Source organism: Cyprinodon variegatus, unplaced genomic scaffold, assembly GCF_000732505.1.
Source record: "Cyprinodon variegatus isolate N-32 unplaced genomic scaffold, C_variegatus-1.0 Scaffold549, whole genome shotgun sequence".
Taxonomy (NCBI): Eukaryota; Metazoa; Chordata; class Actinopteri; order Cyprinodontiformes; family Cyprinodontidae; genus Cyprinodon; species Cyprinodon variegatus.
Window position 1 is genome coordinate 397,558 of NW_015151002.1, and position 24,556 is coordinate 422,113.

The 24,556-nt window shown below is 36.8% G+C and overlaps 1 protein-coding gene across 1 annotated transcript in view; it reads right to left on the reverse strand.

Annotated features, from left to right (window-relative positions):
* The window catches only part of LOC107095458 (FERM and PDZ domain-containing protein 4-like), an 85,891-nt gene that overhangs the window by 17,937 nt on the left and 43,398 nt on the right, over nucleotides 1-24,556 (reverse strand). The window contains exons 2-5 of the mRNA XM_015391573.1: nucleotides 12,634-12,756; nucleotides 6,509-6,660; nucleotides 3,787-3,889; nucleotides 2,065-2,110 (exon numbers count right to left, since the gene is read on the reverse strand). Coding sequence (XP_015247059.1) covers nucleotides 2,065-2,110; nucleotides 3,787-3,889; nucleotides 6,509-6,660; nucleotides 12,634-12,756 — 424 coding nt within the window. The remainder of the gene's footprint in view (nucleotides 1-2,064; nucleotides 2,111-3,786; nucleotides 3,890-6,508; nucleotides 6,661-12,633; nucleotides 12,757-24,556) is intronic.

Genomic DNA, 24,556 nt, shown 5'->3' on the forward strand with positions numbered 1-24,556 from the left:
GGCTGCCCCATGAACACAGCCCTGAAGATCGATTGACAGTACGCTATTTGGGACTGCAAACACCAGGAGTGAGCTGTGACACAGGGTGGGACTGTCCCACTTGGATAAATTATAGAGGAAACGCTGCAAGTGAGCAGAAGTGGCATGTTCAACCACCAGAGTTGACTACGATTACAGATATGAGAGAGATATGTGAGAACTTTTTTGATTTTGCAAACTAAACAAACCCATCTAAATCCTTTCCAGCAGCTGGAAACCCTGGAGAAAACAAAGTTTTTCCCAGGTGTGAAGAACATGCAGCAATGCCTATGGGCCCTATAGATGCCCTCCAAGACGGCACTGATGAGACACAATCAGTACGTAGCAGCCTTTAAAAAGCACCACAGCTTGAGCTATATCTCTTTCAAATATTCAGTTTCTAGGAACTGTTACCTAAGCATGCTGATGGAGTTTAAATTTTGCAATGGTTTTATAGACAGAAGCACGCCATTAATAGTATTAGCACAAAGTTCAGTTTTTGACTTTTAAAAACCATATTAAACCCTCATCTCAAGGTCGCTTGAAAGTTGCTATAAATTGCTTTTGCAGGGAGCTTTTTGTCCCCGTAAATTAAAGGTTCCTGTCAAACAGAGGCTAACCCTTACATAAAAGCCTTTTCTGCAGGGCACCGGAAACCTTTCCGCTCCACCTCTGATAAAATTTCCAATGGAAATTTAAGGATTGTTAAAAAAATGGGCCTCTGTTAAAGGTTTACAAGGTTTGCATCATCTAATGTAGATACCACTCCTGGCGTCTTTATTCAGCATAAATTCATTTTTATTAGTTCTGGATACTCAAGTTAAATGCTTGTCCAAAAGGGGCAAGAAAAAAAGAAATCACACCTTTACATCTTGAAATAATAGGCTAAAAATGTCAAGGCACTCTGCTAGGTTGGTATATTCATGACCCGTTAGAAATAATTTTAAACTGATTATTGACAAAAGAAATTCAGGCTGGCAAGAGCTATAAAATTAATGAGATTTAATAATCATTAATTCAACCCTCTAATATTTATCTGCCTTATATTTAAATCACAGACTTACACTAATTCAACATAGGTTACATGTGTTGTTTTTAGTATGTTTCACTCAGGAAGTTTATTGATCCTACCGTGATTAAGGATAGATAGGAATCATATCTTGAGAAACACAAATGTGCAAAATAATCTATGCTTAGGAATCGGAGAAAGTATATAATTGAAAAAAAAAAAGGAAGTTGACATGATTATAACTTTAAGAACTGCTATTGATTATTTACAGGGTGAACAAGTTTGTCCCTTTGCAGGTTTAGCTTTAATGTTTTGGATAAATCCTTGTTTTAAATATCATATCATTTCTATAAATGCAGATTTCAAATGATGAGTTTTTTTTTAAATTATTAATCTCCTTAAAAGTGAATAAAAAACTATCCAAAATGAATTGTGCCATCACCTTTACAGTATAGGAGGTTATTTTTTCACAAAAGTAATGGGGCTTGGATTCTCTTCTCCCCTTTATAAATACTCTTCTCACTTGAAAATGAATTTTATATTTGGATTGTGCTTGTTTAATGATACAATACATGTAAAGGGGATTAAAAAAAGCAACAAAAAAAAAAGGTAATCTATAATGGGATGTACAGAGAAATGCATTTCCAATTTGTCTGAAATGTTAAGCGTGTGGAGTGTTTTAAAAGTAATGGACTTTACTGCATAACAGAAAGCAGTTAATTTCTTTTCCCGACATACAAAATGTAAAGTGAAAATAATTTCGCATTCATATAAGCCTTTACATAAAAACAGAACAAGTCAGCAAATACTAAACAATGAAGCTCTGGGCCACAAATAATTGAGGTATATTGCAAACAGGCTTCAATTGTAGATGGCTTTATGAACTCCCTTGCATATGTTTTGAGTTAAGAGTAAAGAAAAGTTATCAAAGTGCATTGCAAGTACTTATTTGTTCAGGTAAAAAAAACAAAAAAACATCATTTATTAAAGCATCAGTTACTGTAAGAGAAGATGATAAATCCTGTATGTCTACTCACTGGATATGGTTGAACAACAGTCAGCATAATGGACTCTTTGCAGCTCCTGCAACAAGCAGACGGTGAAACCAGAGAGTCAATTAAATCACGACAAAACAATCACATAGAAACGTCGACAGCCGACATACAGGAAGAATATGATTAGCTTAGGCGAGGTGGAATGAAAGCCTCTGGCACCGGCCGAACACATGCGGCTCAAACCCGGAGCTTTCAACCACAAACTCATTAATCTCTCATTTTGATTCGAAAAACAAAAAGGCAGAGATGATTTTGTGGAGCAGCATTTGAGTCAGAGTAACCGGAGCATGAGCGCACCAAAAGATGCTTCTTGACGTTTTCTCTCTTGACAAAAACTGCATTAAAGTTAAAGCAGAAGGGTGGAAATTGTTGCTAACACACTGCAAGAACCTCACTGGAGTGATACTAATAAGGATTTCAACAACAACTAAATGATTACAAATTTAATCAGATACTGCAGTACTAATTGAATGTAATTCAGTTATATAGTGCAAATTTTTAAGAAAATTAGGTCAAATTTAATCTACTATTCAGTCTTCTTGTCAGATTTAGATCCAATTATATGCAGGCAATGAAACAAAGCCAGTTTGCTGTTTGTATCACTCAGGAAAATTAGCTTACTGCATAAAGTTAATGATTTTTACAGAATTTCTTCATTCTCAGTAAACACGTGGGTATAGTGGAAAGACCAATCCCCTTTAAACAGGAAGTCTCTAGAACCAGAGTCAACACAAGCACTTATTTGTTGGAGAAAATATACATAAAAAACAAACACACAAACACCCTGTAGGAGATTGAAAAAGAAAAGCAAGCAGTCAAATATCAAAAAACTTAATTCAAACAGAGATACAACAATAGACACATACAAACGTAAACAAAGCATTAGGTTTGTCAGTGTCTCCTTTCACTGAAGAGACAAAGGCAAACAAATTAACCAAGTTGGACATCAATGCATTAAATATAAACATATAGTTGAGTAAATTAATATCATTTTCAATGAATCCATTTAGGGTAGGCTCAGCAAAGAACAACTGTCCTGATACAGGCGTACCTTTAGTAAAAATAATAACTGAAATAAAATAACTGCAGTTCTTCAAAATAGAGTGCAAATGGAAAGTAATATGAGAGAAAAAAGTTGGACTTAAATGACATAAAACTGACTGCTGACATAAAACTAAAGCCTCTCCTAAAAGTATTCTAAAAGAGAAATAGATGATCTCAAATAGATGGAGCTTAAATCACCTCAGCCACACCTTTAAAATAAGTGTCTGCAAACCAAAAATGGACTAAAAGAAAACAAGTAATCATTTCTTCACACTTTTCTTAGAATTAACTGTTGCAAACTTCTCAAGGATGTATATCCAATCTGACATTTGACTGCAAAGCACGCTTAAGAAGAATGCGACTCGTAATACCAACTGAACAGGGAGAGTTGTTCTAGGCATAGTTGGGAAATATACATCTCAACAAACCTGGAGTATATTGGAAACAGGCCTGAGTGGAGATTAAAATGTATGAACAAAAGCAGAGAATTCAATGAGAAAGACACCTCAGGAGGATAGAGACGTTCAGTCAAACATATTAAAGACTTTGAAGCTCACTAGAAAACAATGAATAAATCTAACATTTGGCATTCCGCTGTTCAGTATGGGAAACTCAGCGTCATTCGAATATTTATGTCCAAAAACCAGACTGTGCATCTACCTGACGAGATCGATGACTCGCTCCCTGGGGGCTGAGCTGACTGGCTCATCGTTGATCATGATAATCTCATCGCCTGGCAGCAGCTTCCCCTCAGATGGACCACCTGCACGCAGAAAAACATTGACTGAATAAAGTTCTCCACTGGAGAGATTCATGATTAAATGAACTAACTAGGCAGTGTGCACATAGCGCTGTTGCAGTATAGATCTTAATCCTTGCACATGTTTATCTCCTGACACATATAATAGGTGGGAGCAGCTGGATTGTCTTTGTTGACCAGGCTCTCTGAATAGGATTGTCACTAGTTCAGCAGCCTGCTTGGAATTCAGCTTTGATTGATTACTGAGAAGAGGGTGCTTGCGTGTTAGTTTACGCAGCCGACCTAGCTGATGACAGATGCCAGCAGTTTTGCAATCAACCAACATGCTTACAGGAAGAAAAGAGACCCTAAACAATCATTTGGGTTAATGTAACATTTTGCTTGTGACTGTAAAAGCATTTAGTCTTCACAATGGTGAAAGTCACAACTGGTTCCTGTTCAGTGGAGATTCATTTCACGCCATCCTGGGCTGGGAAAGGGGAAACAGGGATTGGGGGTATGTCTGGGTTAGGGAACTGGTGCCCAAGGAGGGAGTCATGCTGTCCCTAACATATTCCTTCCTCCATCATCTGCTAGGGTAACCGGGCAGGGGTAAACTCCTAGCACTGTTCTAGGAGGTCATCTAGAACCTCCGGATATTATTTAAAAAAGAAGAATTCTTCATAAAGTGAAGAACATTTTGGACAACTGTGAGTATCCTCTTCAGAAGATTTTTAAACAACAAAGAGTCTTAATTTAGAGGCTTGTCCTGATCCGGTGCAAGACAGACACTGCAGAACATCCTTACTGCCTACAACTATCAACAACTACAACAACTGGTTAAATAAAACTGAGTTATTGTAACATTTAATTTCCCATGGGGAAAAGTATTTTTGAATTGAATTGAATATTCAACATGGCACATGGGTCTTAGGTTTGGGAAGATAATAGTCCCTTCTCTGGTATGCTTTGCTCCATCCTTCACCTCAATGTGAAATGAGCTGGAAACACTTTGGGCTTTGGAGTTGGAGAATGGAAGACTATAGCCCCATTTACACTACCCTTTTGAAACTGTGCCGAGATCGGCCCGAGCACGCTAACCTAGATAAGTGCTGACTGTAAATGGCAGGCACAACTGAGCCGGACCACGCCAGACACAACCAAATGTTAGCAAGTCTTGTTGGTCCTGGGTCCTTGGGGCTAGTTTCTAGGCTTAGCCATGGCTGTTGGGGCTGGATTGTGTTCAGTATCCTGTGTCTCAAACCTTTGGCATGTAGATTGCAGGTGAAAATGAGGAGAGAACTCTAGATGCTTCCCTGCCAAATGCTGAAACATCCAAAACTGGCTCCTCCTGGCCGCCTCCAGCTTCCACACCTTCTCCAGCATCGTCTGTCGCTGCTAAACCTGCCAGCGGCACCACTGCTGCTTCAGCCACTTCTGCCTCTTCAAACCAGGGGGCTACCACCCTCACAGGATCGCCATTATCGCCCTCTTCCTCCCCTGAGCCAGGAGAAGAGGGGGCTTCGGGGGCTGGAGGCAGTAGTAGCAGCTCAACAACAACTGCTGCTTACCTTATCAAGGCTGCACTTTAGAAAAGGAAATTGTCTAGAGAGCTGTTCTAAACGAAATTTCTTTTTGTTAAACACTTGTGTATACAAACCAATCTGTCTAACTCTAAGTCTATATTGCTGCTTTGTTAGCGACCTGCTTCTTTTTGTGGCCTTATGGCTGCTCTGTAATAACTGTTGTCTTTTGGAGCTGCCATGTAAGCCAGGGATTGCAGGCCTTCTACAGTCCTTGCCACAATTAGAAATGTACACTTCCAAGTGATGAACTTACGTACACATATTCAATAAAAAAATGCTTCTTTCGATACAAACAACCGCATGCCCACATGCATACACAAAGAGTTTATCATTATTTCAATGTGGCCCACCTACTGTGATGCTTAATTGAATCTGGATTTAAGAAAGTAAATCAGGAAATTCTCAAGATATTTTTCATAGAGCCAAACTGCCTGGGCATATTTAGACAACCTGCTATTACTTTTGCTATCTGAAATGCTATAATAGGACAAACAAAGGAGGCATCTTTTTGCAGATGGGGGCTTTTTTTTTTATATGGGACTAGAAATTACTAAGAATTCTTGGAAGATTCCTCTCTCTGCTACACCTGGGAATAACATTTGTACTTTTTTCTCTTTTATGTTTTTAGTTAAGAAAACCTTTCATTCAAACACGGTTTGTAAAAAAAGGCATTTTATATTCAACCATTTGCTGGAGGCTATAAACAAAACCCAGTTGAACCGATTTCCTTTTGAAGTCACATAGTAAATGGAGTCTAACTATTTGTAATTTAATCTTGGTGTAAATTCAGCTGCTCTGCAAAGGCCTTTGAGGTTTGTTAGAGAGCATTAGAAAACAAGCAGCATCATAAAGGCCAAGGAACACAGCAGATAGGTCAGAGATAAAGATGTAGAGAAGTTTAAAGCAGGGTTAAGTCATAAAACATTCACCCAAGCTTTGATTATCCAGCAAACCGTAAGACCTTGATTTTCACCAAAGCCAGCAGGTTCAAAAAGCCAACAATTTAAGATTCTACAAATGATATTTCATTTTTCTAAAAGTAGGATTTTACACTGACCAGGTGTGACAGAACGGACCACCACAGGTTTCTCACTGCCAGCCACGAAGCCAAAGCCCAGGACCGGATCCCTTCTCATCTCCACCAGACGAGGAGCGGGAGGGAGACCATCGAGGTGGACCTCCTCCAGGGAGCTGCTCTGGGACCCTTGGCTAAAAAAAACAAAGCAGGAGGAAACAACCGAAAACATTTTCATAAGACAACTAAGCAACTGCAGACATTTTGCTTAACCCTCTACAGCATAAGTGAAATGAGTCAGCAGACGTTTTCCCTTCCAAAAGACATTGTGGTTAATGGACAAGATGGTCGGCGTCAGAATATAAACTCTGCAGCTGGTTAAGGGCGGTTCCATGACAGTATACGAATAAGTGCACATTAGAGAAAGATTAATGAATTCATCTCCACAAAAGGAGTAAGTTTAACTCAAAAAGATGTTAATAAAATTACAATTTAGGACTGGAGCATTTAAATTAACCATTCATAAATCACATCTTTGGCTCACATGCAGAGAACTTCTTAAGCCTAAAGGCCATGCTGCTTTCATAAAACCCTCAGATTTGTGAACTTACACCATTTTAGCTCTTGGAGACATATATAGCTCTGAAAAGAGGGGCAACTAAAAATTTACTGAAAACTCAATCATGTCCTAATAACTCCTTTTCAAACTCATATATAATATCTATTAGATGCTGTATTTCATTCTCTGTAAAGGACTTTTTATTTAAATTAAAACTGCTCTTAATCCTATTGCTAATTTGCAAACTTGAGCAAAACAATTGCAGTTGCAGTTGTTGGATTTTTGGACCAAGCAGTGTTAATATGGCACATTTAAAGAAGGTTTTTTTTTTAATCCAGCCACTTTCCTGCTCGGTTTTTCTTCACCTTATAGGGGATTGTTACTACTAATTTTGGACACACTTAAGAAGAAAATGTTAAAAACTTTTTGTGCTTGTTGATCATAGAGCTTTACAAGTCACAAATACGGGTCACTCTGTTGTTTCAAAATCCCTTTTTTTTTTTTAAACAATAAAAAATGCAACATAAGTTTTATCTCGCTTCCTTGTTAACCCTCTTATCAAGGGCATTTTTTATCTTAGTGGATCTCAAAAACCCTGAAGCAGTTCGTTTTTCAGTTCAATGCGTAAGGAGAATAAAGCAATAAAAGTGATGCATGGCCAGAGAAAGCAATTGAGGTATTTCAGGCTTAACAAAAGTGTCTGCCTTCTATTTTTGTAATTTTGTTGCTATATGCTGCCATTTGTCTTTGGTGCAACATTAAAATGAGTTCATTCAGATAAAGATTCACATTTTCTTGTTCCTTTTGCGAATTGCAAGTCATTGCAGTCACCTTTGACGAAATTACAAAAATGCAAATGCATTATTTAATTGCACATTTGGTCCAGAGCCGGAAATGTCTTTCTGGAAGGATACTAAGCCTGCAGAATCTCTGATACTGAACGGAGGGATACACAGTTTAAGTAGAAGCAACTCATTCTCTTGGAGCCTCTAAATTATGTCCCTCCTCCTACTTTTTTATGTTTAGAAACCTCCCATGTCAGTCCTCAACTTTGGCGTTGTGAGCTTTTATTTTATGAGTAAAACCAAGTGATTATAATAACTAACTAAATGTGTACTTATGATCGAAACATGGTCCAAGGTCACAACATGCTGCTCTCATTTGTTCATCTCTGCTGCAAAGAGGCATGTCTCAGTTAGCCATGCTTGCTCATCTTCTACGTCAGGGCCAGTGGGGTTTAATCTAACTACAGGACAGAATTAAGATAACAAGGTTAGTTTCTGGGTAAAGAACAAACTCAAGAGATCAAGTCTTATTTATAGTGGGTTTGAACAGGCACACCCACTCTGTTAGTCTTCCATATCATCAATAGAAAAACAGCAAACAGCAAACTGTCAAAATAAGTTGACTAGAAACAATCGTTTATGATTAGAGTCAGATTTAAACTGATGTACGATCTGCAACATACTGAACAGCAGTATGGGGGTCCGAAAGGGAACAGTGCTGGCACCGTTCCTCTTCATCCTTTACACTGCAGACTTCTCCATTAACTTCTCCACGCTGCCACCTCCTGAAGTTCTCTGACCATTCTGCCATAGTTGGCCTCCAAACAGGTGGGGAAGACTCAGAATACAGACAGTGCACCAGAACTTCCTGGTCTGGTGCCAGCAGAACCACCTGCTGATTAATGCAGGGAAAACCAAGGAGCTAGTGGTGGACTTTCACAGAAGCAGATCCACCCAACTGACACCGGTAAACATCCAGGCAATGAACAATGAAATAGTGGACTTTTATAAGTAACTAACTGGACTGGACTCACAACAAATGAGACTGAGGTCTTTTGGAGTACAGGGGGAGCTCCTAAAGACCTTCTATGACTCTGTTGTGGCATCAGCCATCTTCTATGGAGCTGTCTGCTGGAGCAGTGGCTTATCTTTAGCTGAGAGTAAGTGGCTGGATAAGCTGATCAGGAAGGCCAGCTCTGTGATTGGATGCCTTCTGGACTCAGTGCAGGAGGTGGGAAACAAAAGGAGGGGTTGGATAATTTCTCCCACCCCACGCATGAAGCTGCTGCAGAACTGGAGAGCTCCTTCAGTGACAGACTGCTGCACCCTAAATGCACCAGGGAGCGTTATCACAGATCCTTCCCCCCAGCAGCTGGAAGACTTTATAACCACCACTGTTCCCAACAACCTCAATAAGTTTATACATTCATGCTGGTTTTGCACAGTTTCTACCTTAGCCTGTTAAATAACATGCTGCTGTCATTTTGCACATCTCTGATGTTGCTGCTATTTTCAAATATCCAATACTGTAAAAGTAACTTTAGCTGTATATTGGTTATTTATTCTCCAGGTACAAAGTTTTTATATTGTAAAAACACTTTACAGTACAGTAGTTTATTTGATCATGTTATTCTTATACATTTTTCTAAGGTCCACATTTGTGTGACAATTTTTTCTACAATCTTAGTGCTGCTGTAAACAACAGAATTTGCCCATTGTGGGACAATAAAGGGATTTCTATTCTATTCCATTCCATTCTATTCTATTCTATTCTATTCTATAAAACACTTCAGGATAACATAAGTCCATCAGGATTAATTTCAGTCCAGAACAATCCGGAGAAAGTCATAAAATACGCTTACAGTGTTTAGTTAGTCTATGCCAGGCTGTCTAACACCTTATTTAACTCTACCAATGGTGTTTCTCTAATAAAGGCACACTGGGTCAGCCCATCCCCTCTACAGCTTCCCACAAGACCAAATACACACTTTCTTCCAAAACAAAAAGCGTGTTCTGTAACCAGCATTCACCCTTTCACAGCTTCATCGAAATAACGGCTCAAACCCCCAAATTATGACACAGAACCAAAGAGATAGACCAGTCTGATTTAGATTTCTATAGTTTTATTAAGAAGACACAACATAAAAGTTTTCCTGTTTTTGTTTTGATCATTTTTGCCAAATGTTATGTAAAAGTGTATGCCACTCTGGGCCGGTATTAAAAACCACCACTAGACTGTGTGGACAACAAGGTCCTATATCTTCTATCAGGTGTAATGGGATCCGCCCCGACGATTTTGATTGGTTGTTAAAGCGTTTTGCTACGGTCCACGGTGCTGTTGATGAGAAACCCGTCCAAAGCTTTGTTATAATGAGGGTTGCAAACATGCCCCTTTATTTCATATAGTTCATAAGCCTTCAACAGGATCAAACCATAAAGTTACGGTAATCATTCTCAGTATAAAAATGATGTTATTCAGTTGATCAGCTGTTTGACATACATGGAGGGTTTAAATAAATATGTATGATGTACACTGTAGCTTGTTTTGATTAAACTTTGATGCTGAGAGTTAAATTTCAGGTACCGGTATGTAAACCTGAGCTGTGTCGAAAAAGAAAAGCTATTGGCTTTTGGCCGACTGCTTCTGCCTTTTAAAACACTGGATGTACTGTATATAATAATGCGTTACGCAGGTTACACATTTCCTACAGCCTACAGGTGAAAGATCATGCAGCCAGACTAGTCTCCTGAAATCAGTGAGATAGTCTTTGACTACAAGATGAACACAACCCCACCTCTCAACTATGAATATATACTATTTAATCTGAATTCATCTTATTATTGTTGTATATTTCTAAAATGTACCAAGATGCTCTTCCTCTTCAACATGCAAATTGCTCTATTCTTATCTATTCTCACCCAATTCCCATATAACTATTTATTTGAAATGATATATTTCTAAAGTTTTAATGTCAACTGTATGTTTGCTTGTCTGTGTGTAGCACATTATCACCAAATCCAGTTGTACATGTTAAACACATGGTGATGAAGCTTTTTCTGATTTAGAAACACTGTAAGTAGTTTTTAGATCTTATATTTAATTATGAAAAATAATGTTTAGAATGGTAATGATGAAAATATGAATAATTCTGTGAAATTTAAAAAAAAAAATGCTATGGGAATACACCTGGTGCTATGTTAAGAAAATATGTGGCACAAAAAGATGGAAAGGGCAAGAAATAGTTAACAACTGTTTTTATTCTATATTTTAAATGTTTTGGGTTTTTTTTATTTGGGACTTAAGGACTAGAGGAAAACAAAATGCAAAAATATATTTTAACAACTGTTTTTATTATATATTTCTTAAAACGTTAGTTTACTTTAAATGTTTTGTTTTTTTTCGCAAAAGTTCTGCCCGTCAACATCTTAGGTCCAGTTGATATTTACAGTTATATTTCAGAGGACTTAAGGACTAGAGGAAAACAAAATGCAAAAAGACTTTTTAGTTTCGTGCATATGTATTTGGCTGTGAATAACTGAAAGAAAAAGTCACATACTGCATGTTTTAACCAACTGCAGCATGGCATTACATGGTTTTTATGGACAATTTATTTGTACTGTTTCAAATAAATAATATGTAACATGAAGTCGAATACATGCATTATTGCCTATTTTTGGCCTATCTAAACCTACTGGTACTTTAACCTACTAAGATCTCTTTCACATTGGGTGAAAACTGTTGTTTGTTTGAAAATAATTTGATGTAGCCTCGCACCACAATTCAATAATAGAATGTTTTCCATTCAGCACAAGGAGTTGATGGAGATGAAAAACTAAATGTTTTTTTTTATAGTAAGATTTCCACTGAAAAAATAAAACTTACTACAATAAAAAAACATGGAAAAAATAAAAATATGCCTCCTTTTTTAGCTTTAGTTTCTCCATGAACAAGACACCAAATATTAAGTCAATGTTACGTGAAAGCAGACTTGATTATGCCCATTCATTAAACTTTCATAAATCAAGCAGGAATTTTTTGCTTGTGTAGAGAAGTTATAGAGACCAATATTCTAATCCTGATGCTGCGAATATAATCTAGTTGCTTGTTGTCAAAAAAAAAACTACAACACATTTATTAGCACTTCTATTGTTGGGAATGACAACAAGACCCCTGCTACAACCTAAATTTTCCAATATTTATCTTTAGCATAAAAGCAATCACTTATAATTTAATTCAGTTTATTTATACAGCGCCAATTCACTACATACAGTATGTCATCCCAAGGTACTTTATAGAGACAATTCAATCAGATCATACAGGCAGATTTGAAATCTAGATTATTAATCCTTCCGGTGTTTTTGTTCAATAGGTTTTTATAAAGAGTGATAATTTTGGAAACCTCTTAAATTGGATAGCATTATGCTTCTGCTATGCTATCCTACCTTAGACAGTCGCTTTAATGTATTTTCCAAAAACTGCCATCTTGAACAATTGACATTTTTTTACATGTCAGCAGCACATTTCCATCATTGGACATACTGATCCTTAGCCTGTATGCTAAAATATCAAACTAATTTATATATACTGGTCTCTATCAGTTCACTTCCTTATGTCTTAATGTGGTTAAAAAAATGTTTGTTTTCCATATAAGGTCCACCCTCAAACAGTGATACCCAACCTGACTTTCAACACATTTGGAATAAATTTAAAGCAAAAGTAATGTGCTTCTTCTGGTGGATTCTTTAAGGGCTTCAGTATAAAAAAGGAGGCCATGTGTAAATTAAAATCATGTTGGTCAATGTGTTAATAGGATGAGGCGTACTTGGTTAAGAAGTCCCGGCCATCCCTGGTGTTGCTCATGCTGTCCCAGCTGTATGGGGGCCCCTGCAGACCTCCCCAGGAGCCTGGACCGGGAGGCGGCCAGCCTGATGTCTTATTCTTGTGGCTAAAGGAAGGGACACAGAAATATAGGGGATTTCTATAAACAACACCTGACAACAAACTAAGATAAATGAATTGAAACATGCTTAATGATGGTATAAAATATACAGAAACTATTTCTACTTTGACATTTAACAGATCAGTGCTCCTACAAACTCTCCATTTAAAACCCCAATCATCTGACAACTGAAATTTCAGAGTATCATGTCTGGTCAATATCTGAACCTATTTGTTAAATATACTAACTTAAAAGGTTTTGGCAAACCTTATAGAATTGGTCTCTGAAGGTAAAAATTCAATTTTAGATCAAGTATAATAAAAAATCTTTGGCTTTAAAATGTCTTAAAGAGTCAAAATCTTTTGACATTTTTTTATGGCTTATTTGAAATACAGGTCTTAATGTTTATTTAATAAAACCAAAATAGTTCCCCATGCCTATTTTTTAATTGTTTGTCAATAAATACATTTTTTAGACAAAGTAGTTGTCTAGTTGTAGTTTGTTATCTTTGTATGGCTGAGGATAGGGCTGAAACCATTAATCGGATTAATCACGATTAATAGCTTATTAAAATAATCGTCAACTAATTTAGTAATCGATTTAAGGTTAACTGGAGTATAGAGACTCTAAGACATGAATTTAGCTGACACAGCAACATACTTAGAGCAGTAATTATATCAAGATTGTAAAAAAAATCTTTTTAGATTTTGCATTTAAGATTAAAAAACAAATTTTGTCTGTCCATATGCTCTGCCCAGAAGTTTCACCTGGTTTAATTTCGTAAAAAAGTTTTCTTTAAAAAAAAATCTTTTGGTATCTCATTATTAATAAATTAATCGAAAAAATAATAGGCAGAATAATGAAAGTGCAAAATAATCGTTAGTTGCAGCTTTACCTGAGGAATGGAGTTGCGTTAAAGCTGAGAAAACATTGAAACTCTGACACAAGAGATGCACAAATCATTGGGAAAAAGGAAAACTTTCTGTTCATAACCTAGATATCATACACAAAATCTCTCAATTTTTGACTTTATTATAAATCTACATGTATGCTTTGAAGCACTAATACTAATTACCCTTTAGTTATCAAAGAAACTGAAGTCAATTTTTAACCAAAGCAGATTATCCAATTTTTTTGTTTTTTATTTATTTATGTGATCTAAATAAAAATCTAACAATCAGTGTTGATTGGGAAAATGTTGATTGGTGCAATACAGGAAAGTAATAACCTTTTTTAAAATTAATTTCTTTTTTCACTTTTTTATGTGTGTTCTGTTTATCATTATAACACTGAAAATTTGTGTCCAAGAGCTCTTAAATAATCCAACAAATTTGCTTTCACAAGTACACAGTCATGGCTGTTGCCATAAAGTTCAATTTGGTTACTATGTATGAAACCCTTTTAAAAGGAATTTATTCAACAATATCAAATGACCCTGTAAAAGAATGACTGTTCCTAATACTGCTTTAAAATTGATTTGTCAGGTCAAATCAAGTTCTTTTTTATTGGATGTATTTAAAGAGGATTGGCTTAATTTTTTTTTTCTTTTTAAATATAATGCCAAAAACCTTTTGTTAATACCTTACGAAATGTTTTATATACTGTAGGAACCAAATAAGATCAAGCGGCAGGGAAAAGCCTAGTCGTAATAAATGAGGTACTTAAATCAATTGAGTCCCCTATAGGAACCTTAACTCCACCTTAAATCCTATGTTTTTGGACATCAAGAGGTAATATTCACACAGTTTTGGAATCAGCATACAATAAAGTACATTATAATTTAGATAACAGCATGATGAATAAAGACTGGAAAGGGGATTAACAAGCTTCAATAAAATTCCACACACTTCCTCCTTCTTTAAAACTGTGCTTGAACCTGTATTTTGTTGTGAACCTCATTTACAACAAAAACAAAGTTATATGAAAGGTATTTTATTAGAACGGCCCAACTCAGCTTCAATTATTGCTTTCTTGGATCTTTTAGATTTAGAAAACCTGCAGCTCTCAGTAAAGGTACTCTGTTACAGTCTGGTTAGATTGCACTCAGTCTAATTATTGTGACTCCTTGTCTCTCAGCGGGGCTTGCTGTGTGGTTTAGGTCTGCTTAGTGCAATCGACCGCGGTCAAACAACCGCTCATTGATTCCGTAGCTTAGCAATCAATGGCTGCAAATATGAATGCTGCTGTGGCAGCTGCAAACGAGAATTATACCACTGAAGCGACGGAAAGCAAAGTCCTGATGTGACAGCTGACTCCCTTATTGCAGATTATACTGACAATGTCGGTGACAGAAATGGAGAGGAGATGGATGAAAAAAGATCTCTTACAACAAATGAAAATGCATACTATAAATTTGCATCATCGACATAAGAATCCAGCTGGCTTATTCCCACATTGTGCTGTTGATGGGTTGGATGCATCTCTCTGTCATACCATTTCTTACAGTTTTTAGAAGATTAAGTCCTAAATCAAAACAAAATAGGGGTCCCCTCTTATTTCAAATCTGATAGAATAAAAAAAAATGAAAGAAATTTGGTATCGGTTGTGTAGAAAACAGTGATATTCCCATATTTCCATGAATGAAAAAACAAAAGTACAACGGCAAAAAAATCAGGACATTCCTGAAAGCACCACTGTTAGATTTGCTTCATTCGCTTGCAATCCCTAGATTTTTCTTGGAAGCTTAGGTTTCGTCTCATCTTAAGTGATCTGAATGAAAAAAAAAAGGAAAAAAAAGGGGGGGAGTGGGAGTGAACCGACAGATCCACCCTTTTTCCCGAATCCCAATCAGAGGCTCTGTGTTCCATATATCCAGTGTCCGTAGTGTTAACGGTGATACAGATCCCTTGTGTGCTGCCAGACATTCATCTGTATTTGTCATTGTGCTGCTGCTCTGAGCAGCTTTGGTCCAAACTGAACTAAACTGCTGCGGCCTTGCTTCCTTTATCCCATAATCCCTCTCATCACAGAGAAAACAAATCCACGCTCTCTGTGTGTGTGTGTATTTAGTGTGTGAGTCTATCCAGCTGTGTGTACTGTAACTATCTATGTGTATATATTCTGAAGAGAAAAATAAATATTTATTTTCTTTATCTTCAAATTTGTTGTGGGCAATGAATAGTGTTGCATTTGGATAACCCTGATTGAAATGTTGTTTTTTTTTTTTTATTGCAAAATTAATTAGGCAAAAAAAAAGAAAAAAAAAAACACAAACATGCTATGATGTTTATGCCAGCTCGCTGTAAAACTAGCTAACACAGTATATAGCTCATCTGGATTTCATGGAAAGACAATTGCATCAGGAAAAGACAGAAAATCGTTTTTTTTTTTCACCATCTGATGCAAAATCCAACTAAAACTTTTCCTTTTCCTGTTGGGATTAATATAATCTTCTATAACTGCGATGTGAACAGTCTTAAAATAAGAAATGGTGCATTCCATTACCCCCAAAACAAAAATTTGAGAGGTTTGAATCAAATAATCTCTGAGTTAACAACATTCTAGTCTCTTACTCTACAGATGCTCACATTCTCGATCACCACTACGGTCACTGTTACAACCATAACAATGGCAACAACAGATCCATGTAGTATTCGTTGAATACACTTTGTACTTAAAAATATAATCTGATAAAAAGAAGCAGTCCTTGCGAACATCTGATTTATTGCAACATGTCATGAATAAAGAACCGATAAAAAAAAGTAAAAGTAAAAACTTTAACAATTACTAATTCTAACTTTCAGAGACATTCCAGTTGAAATTTACCACTATAAGTTATCTGTGAAACCCAGAACAAGATGCCAGGACTTAAAATAATTTTTTTGGGATCTTTAAAAAGATGAGGTGATTTATTTATTCATTATTATTATTGTTGTCATTATTATTTTATTTTATTTTTTTTACGGTGTCCTGTCTGGCAATGTGGCAATAAGAATAATTGTCTTTATGGCAAAAAGAACCCAACAGATTTCACTTTCACAAGTGGAGCAGTACGGCTATCGCCATAGTGTTCCGCTTGAGTTATCCATATAAATTGCTTTATTATAATTATGCAGGGTGTTTTACAGATAATATGGGCACTGCAATGTAAGTAGAACAGGAAAGATAAAAACAGAAAAAAAGTAGAAAAGATAAAAAGAAAGAGGAGATAAAAGGGAGATAATGATAAGCTTGGAAAACTTCTGATTAGGTCTAAATCAGCTCGATAGATTCTCAACATTTGGAATAACTAGAAGCCCATGTGGAGTTCCTGATTTCTTTATAATCTTTAAAGCAAGGGCTAAAAACACAATGCTTCCATGCATGGATAACATAGCAAAATCAAAAGAAATCAGCAAAACAGGATGAGAAATGAGCTGGTGTGCTGAGAACATCATGCAATGTAAGGAGGTGCTGACGCCATATGGAGGATGATATCACTACAAAGGATAATTTTGCGCATATAGTAAAGTAAGATCTCAAGACGCTGGTGAGTGAAGTCACAAATTGGTTTCCCAAATGACTCAATGCATTACCCAAAATAATTTATAAATGAACAAAAGGAAAACAAGTTTTGAATTTTTTGAGTGGCTAATTTCAGTGGGCAGAGCTTAAACTTACCCAAACCTGAGTTGGTAGGTTGGTTTTTGTCATGTGATTGAATGGATGCTAAAATTTCAGATTTTTGGATTCAATCTTTACATGTAAAAAATTGTTTATACAAAACCATATTATTTGTAGTAACTTAGAAAATAAATCGTGTTCAATTGTTGAGATTAAGTTAATTAAATTTAATGCTGTTTTCAGTATTTAAATAAAAGGTCTACAGAAAGCGTGCCTAAAGCACTTTATTACTGTTAGGATCATTATCATTGATGATGTATGAATTTATTACACCTTAATATTAGCTGCCTGTTGCATGTGAGAACTGATGTTTTCCACAATAATTTATCTAATTAAAACTGGTCCTCTGTCCGGATATACAGTTAGAATCTTAATTCTGTACACGGCAAAGATTTGGGAATGGAATGAGAACAGCGTCCTTTAGCTAAGAACAAAGTGTAATATTTTGATAAGGCTGGAGCAATGGATGTCTACTCATCTGCTAATGTGTATGATGTAAAATATGATGGTGTGGCAGACTGAAGATGTATAAAATGCCTCTTAAACTTCCTAAAAGGTGAGCCCGGAGGTGAGCAGCTGCCTTCTGTAAATTCTTCTCTGATCTGAGTAAGATTACAATTTCTGTCAGAATCTTTTTTTCTAATGCCTCCTAGTTATTTAATACATATAAGTTATGAAGTGTTATTTAGAGAGTTTGTCCCGAGTGATCTCTTTTCAGGAATAAGAACCAACAATACCAATACCAACACTGTGCCAGTAGTTGGTTTTCACATCACAGTGATCAACTAGGGTTTTTCACTTGAATATTTTTCCTATCAACAAAATAGTTGACCCATATGTAGCCAAAATAAAGAAACTAGTACCATCTTAAGGTTTGCTTTGGTGGGAAAGGGCAGCATATTGACTTCTTCAATCAAGGTGATCAGAAAATGTCTTGAGAGATCAATTTTCCTCAGGTATTTACTGTATTTTAGTTTTATAAATGTGTACCAAGAAAAAGCAGGGATAATTACAAAGGGTGGCATACTTATATGTTTTATATAACCAGCTTATTGTAATGTTAAACAGCAGAGTAAAAAGACTCTTTATGAAAACAGAACCCTCTTAATTCTATCCAACAGTACTTTCCCCTTTATTGATTTGTCATGACTAATCCTACAAAGTGTCATTACCGCTATTGATTAGGTCAAATTTTTCATTAGCTTGTTAGAAAAGCTGGAGAGCGGCTTGCACTGATTTACTACACGGCGCTGTACACCCTGTTGCACAACTGCACTCATAAGAGGCTTCGCTCAATGAAACGTCCTTGCACCTGTATGTGAATTTCCATACTTCAAAGAGCTGACAAACGCTGAGCAATAAACGTCCACCCTCATTTAGAGCCAAAGTTAATGGTAACAGCGGTTGTCAAGTTGTTGTTTTTTTTCGCAGCGTCATATGTCAAACTTGGACACAATGCGTTTGAGCCAGCTGGCATAGATCGTACTACCTAACCGCCGCACCGGTCAGCAATAACCCACTGCCACACACACACACACAACGCACTTCCAACAAACACCTTCATTCAAATATACTGCTGCTATAATTTAAACTCTTGCAGAAATGCAACTTAAATGAATGAACTTTTTCCAGCAGAACCCTCTACAGATTAAAAGCCATTATCCATAGGTCTAATGTTCCTCCTTAGAGGTTTCAATCCTTATCCCTCATGCATAGACATCAGTCATCTGAACAGTTCCAAACTCATTCTGCAGCGCGAACATACAATCCGACTCATGAAGAATAAGGAGTCCTGTGACAGCTGGCGTGGGCCCTACAGAGGTTGCGGCTTATTGCTGTCTCTGGAGCCATTTTGGGATTACATGGAGCAACTGTGGCGGCTTAAATCTGCAGGGAAACTTTAAGAGCTTCCTTAAGACAATTTATGGTGTTGGGCTAAGATATATCAGCTTGTGTTTTTTGGGGTGTTGTTTGCAACTGGGCACAACATGCAAAAGCATTTTATGTCTGTTCTAGAGCAGGGATGCATCCATAGCAACAGTGATTTAGCCAAGCTATGAAGCTGTTACTGATCTTCATTTAAGTGGGTTCATATTGCTTTTAACAGGATTCATAGTAAGTGCTAGGGTTTGGGGTCTGGAGTGGCTTAATACTGCTTTTCACCCATCTGTTACTGTGCACTGCCAGTTAGCAGGACAGAAAACACTTACTAGTTACCCAGATAATATCCACTTGTAATATTTGTGTAACTAAGACAAGACTGAGATTACATATCCGGATGTCTTCATCTGATATCTAGGATTAATTCTTATAAAGATAAAGAAATAAATGTTGCACATGGTAGTTTATAACTGTAAGGTGTTGTGTTATTTTAGTTGTTAAATCATTTGCTATTTTTTGTTTTGAGAAAAAGATTCATTTATATATTTTGAAGTTAAAACCTTGTTTGTGAAATTTCAGTTTAAACAAACTTGCTTGGCGCAACGACAGTTTTATTAATACGTTTTATTCATAGTGTAGGATTGGTCACAACCCCCATGAGCCATTTGCTTATCTGGCCATTTAAACAGTGTAGAATATATGACTTAGAAGCCAAACCCTAATACTTAGATAACAGAAATCATCTCTTAAAAATAGAAAATCTGAAAGTACGAAACAAATGAAATCACATTGATTTTGAAAGCATATAATTAGAAAAAGCCAGTTTTTTCAAACAAAATGCCCATCGTACAGGAATAGCAGGGATAACCATATACGGATGATATGCCTGTCATTCTCTACAGCTTTATAGATCATTTTCTGAAAAAAATAAAATAAAATCTTTATTTTAATATATCAAAGGGATTTCTTGCCACTTAAGAATGATAAAAACATGAATTGCTAAAAAGTAAGATTGGTAAATCGAGTCAAAGTAAAGAGAGATCAAGCGGCCCCCAAAAACTGTATTCATTGGCTGTTTTTGTACCACATGAACAAAATAAAAACATTTGGAGTTTTCATTTAAAGGAAAAAAACAACCATAGCTTAAGGGAATTTAACACCGTTCATATTTCAGCTAACGCAGATAGATCAAGAAGGGAACTAATAGCCAAAACTACAGTAAATGCATCTGATTATGGACATAATGTCAATTTATACTGTTGTAGTATACAGGCACAACGAACCTCTCTATACATAGCATCACATAACGTCATATATCCAGGATATCAAACCTGACAACCATGCACCGCCATTACAGAAGTGGTAAACAACTGTGAAGTAATTAGATGTGACTGTGTATAGATAGGACCACTGTAAAATTTGTCCTGATGTTCAAATCTTGTGTTGCAGTGGGATGAAGTAGCCTGGAAGGTAAACCATCTTTCTATCAAATTCTGAGAAAAGACCAAAAAGATCGACTTGGGTGCAAACTTACTAATGTGTAACACCCTCTGAGCCCAACCAAACCAGAAGGTAAACCCTTGGCCTCGTCCTACCCAACCTACACCACAAGCTAGCCACGGAAAAATGAAAGATAAGGAAAATATCGTCTCATACTTCAAAAAAGAAATAGGCTTTCCAGAACACACTGCGTTATACAGTCATGTAACACAGGCCACTCGCGGTTCGGCCATTCAGCCGGGTTGTTTTTTCCCATCATTGTTAAGATATCTTATGCTACTTTCAGACCGCAAGTGCTGGAAGCAAAAAAATAAAAAATAAATAAAAAAGCTTCTGCTGCTTAATTTTTGATGCTTGTTCACATTAAAGTCAGACGTGCATCAAGAGCATCTTTGATGCTCCTGAAGGGCGTCCATTAAAGTGGGTCCAGAAGCGTCTGCTGCTTCTGCTGCACCTGTTATCAATGGACAGCAGATTTGTTTTATATTTCGTGATCAGTGATTAAAAAGTAGTTTTAATATGTTTTTAAGTCAGAAAGTCCACCTGAAAACATCATCTGTGCAGTCAGTTTTTTAAGATTATGATCCTGCCTTTAAATATTATTTCATTGTGGGAGCCGCTTAGACCCCCATACACCAGTGGTGCTCTGTCAATGGAAATCCCATTCAACAGCAGCCTCTGGCCCGCTCGCCTCTTTTGGGTTTTCCTCTACTGTTCGTGGTGGCTGGAAGGCATTTTCCCGTACGTAATCCAAACTGCATGCAGCAGAATAATAAAATCGAACATATTTTTCCAGCAGGTTTCGACATTTTAAGTTAATTTAGGCGTTAATAAACTATTTCAGAGGAGTTATCATAGCGATCTACATCAGCAGTGCTGTGTCTGTCCCCAGCTCCCAGATCAGCTTCTATGATTGGTTGATGTGGCGCATCAAGCAGCAAAAGTAAAATTTTTCCTACTCCAGCAGCTCCTGCCGCTGCTTTTGCAGTGCTTCACGTGCGTCAGATCCTCAGAAGATCATAATGCGCTTGTGGTCTGAATGTAGCATTATATGCACACTTTTTGCTGATTTGAGGTACTTTTTCATCATATCTGCCCTTATATTTTGGTAGGTTTTCTTGGCATTCAATAATCTTTATGACTCAAACTATGTGAAAAATCAATAGAGTATTATCTGAATGTGTACCTCTTTGGTTGCTAAGCAAAAGTTTGCCCCTCCTGATATGGTGGTGATCGACGCTAGGCTTGCATTCGGATGTGACATAATTTCAATGCTTTGTGTAGTGCAATTCTTAATTCCTTAGAAGGGTGATGGTTTATTAAGACTTAAAGCAACTGCACTCGACCAACAATTTTCCCGACTGCCTGTTGCTGACTGAATAAATTACAATATCAATATTTACTTTTTAAACTCTAAAGGACACACCACTTGTGTCTTATTCATCATGCTCCAAACCCAATTTTTTTAAAACTCTGACTCAAGAGTCTGCCTATGATCCCTGGATTATACTGAAAATTTGGCCAGCATCAAAATAAAGGTGCAGTTGCTCTAACAAGCTCAAAGAAGATTGCTGTTTCACTCTCTTATTTGCTTTCTGTACTTCTGAGGTCCATCGTTGCAACAAAACACTTTTCTTTCACCAATAATTGAATAAAATAATCAAAAAATCTCTTGTGCGCAGCTATTTTCAGAAGCAAACAAAACATTTTGAAATGTCTTTTTCCCAGCTTAACATGCCTTTATAGGTATCATAACAGTGTCTTTTCTCTACTGCCTGTAAATATCCAGTTTTGTGTGTTTATGAACATGCCACCATATTAAAGATAATTTGTGGTGATTATTATTTTTGATTTAACATAAAGACTGTCTGCACTCCAATGGCAGTAATCAGTCCCACAGAGACATCCATTTCCATCACAGTGCGGAACATGCAGACATTTAAATCTATAGCACCTTTTCCTGGGCTATAAGCACTCCAGTGCATTTTGACACCAACCTCACCACCCCTAAGGCACCTTATTCACCCTTTCAGGGTGGTGAAGACTACACAAAGGCCTTTGGGATGCAGCCTATCCACCACCACAGACATTAATATCTGTTACCAGGCGACCTTTTGGCTGGATTTCTGTGAAGAAAAATTAACTATGAGGCAAACTCAAGTGGAAGTATCAGCAGGTTTATTCATGTACATCTACTTTCAGCTTCACAGCATCGAGCCTCTCATTAAACACACAATCTCTGCCTTAAATAGGCTCAGCAGATGAAGGACTAAGCATTTAGATGAAAAAGAAACTATTCCTAACTTCCATTTAACAAATTTTAACACACATTTAAATCAAATATATAGACACACATTTTTGATAAACATTTTCTGTTTTAAATATACACCCAAACACCAAAGAAATCCCACAAATTATGTTGAAAAATAACCCTATATTTTCCATGGTCTCTCCCAGAACCTATAAATAGTGTCTGGACCCCCGGGGAAACATTTGTCCAAACACCCTGGAGAGAACACAGAAAAGACAGGTAAGTCACTTTCTTAGCACCACAGCACTTCTCCTGCACTCACCTTTAACAGATTTTACACTAACATTTGCTAAAATTTCCAAACATTAACCCTTGCTTGCTCTAAACAACAAGTCTCATTTCCACAGACAGCAACCCCAGTTCTTAATGGTGGGGCTGCTGTGCCGACCCTGGAACAAAGGGCTACACAAGAACTATTAAAATACTCAATAAATATCCAATAAATAGTTTAAATTCCTTGTGTGCAAGTGGTTCTTTTTGTGCAAATCTTTTCTTAAAGTGCAGTGCTGATAAAGTGTCATAGTGCTAACCATGCTGCTCAATTTTAACAAAGTGCAAAGGGGCCTTTAAAGTGCTACAAGTTATTCACATAAACATAATCTCAGTCATGAAGACCTTTTTAGGAAACAGGTCTCAGCATAACTGGTTACTTGATAAGCTCATCCCATGCTATGAAGTTGTTATGCTTTCTTATACACATTAAGGTTTAAATTAGGGCTGTACGTAGAGTCATTGGCCTTTCTTGGCCTGAGTTCTTTCGGCCTGTACAACTTCCTACTGTATATCTTTGCAGTCTACTGTGATATGTCATTAGTTTCTGCATTAGATCACCAAAACCCTGACCATCTTCATTATAATCACCAGTGAGACCAGAGATTTGATCTCAGTTTCTGCTCATTACTCACACAAAATGAATCTGCAAATTGAATGAAGTTGCACAAAGGCAAAGTCCTCTACCAAGATGTTTTACCCTACATTATAACAATAAATCTAAAAGCCACCTCCCCCAGGTTGTCCCTTATTGCAGGTCTTTTATCTTCTTTTTTTCCAACCATTTTTACACTCTACAGAACATCTAGGGTAATTTCAGTTCATGCACAATTCAACGAGGAGCATTCCTTTTTCTTCTATTTATGTTCTTAGACGTGTGTCCTGGATGCGACTGAAGATGGCAACCACTCTAAGGAAGTTGTAGCTTAAGTGGTCTGGTGAAAAATACAAGAAAGGTGCATGAAAAATGTAAAAAAGAAAGTGTTTGGGTCAGTTGCCTTTCAGCTTCTCTTTTAAGTGAGCTGAGTCTGCTTTTTTTTACTCACTCCACCGCAAGTGACAACATTTTAGAGACAATTTTAGGAAAAGAACTCGTTTATCAAAAAAGATATCCGTCTACTTTTCTTCAGCCTTACGTCTGTCATGTTCAAGATGACATTTTTGAACACTGGAGTGACAGCTTCTCTAAATGAAGTACATTTGTAATTATGTCTGAATAAAAGTGTAACTCAATCTGGCATT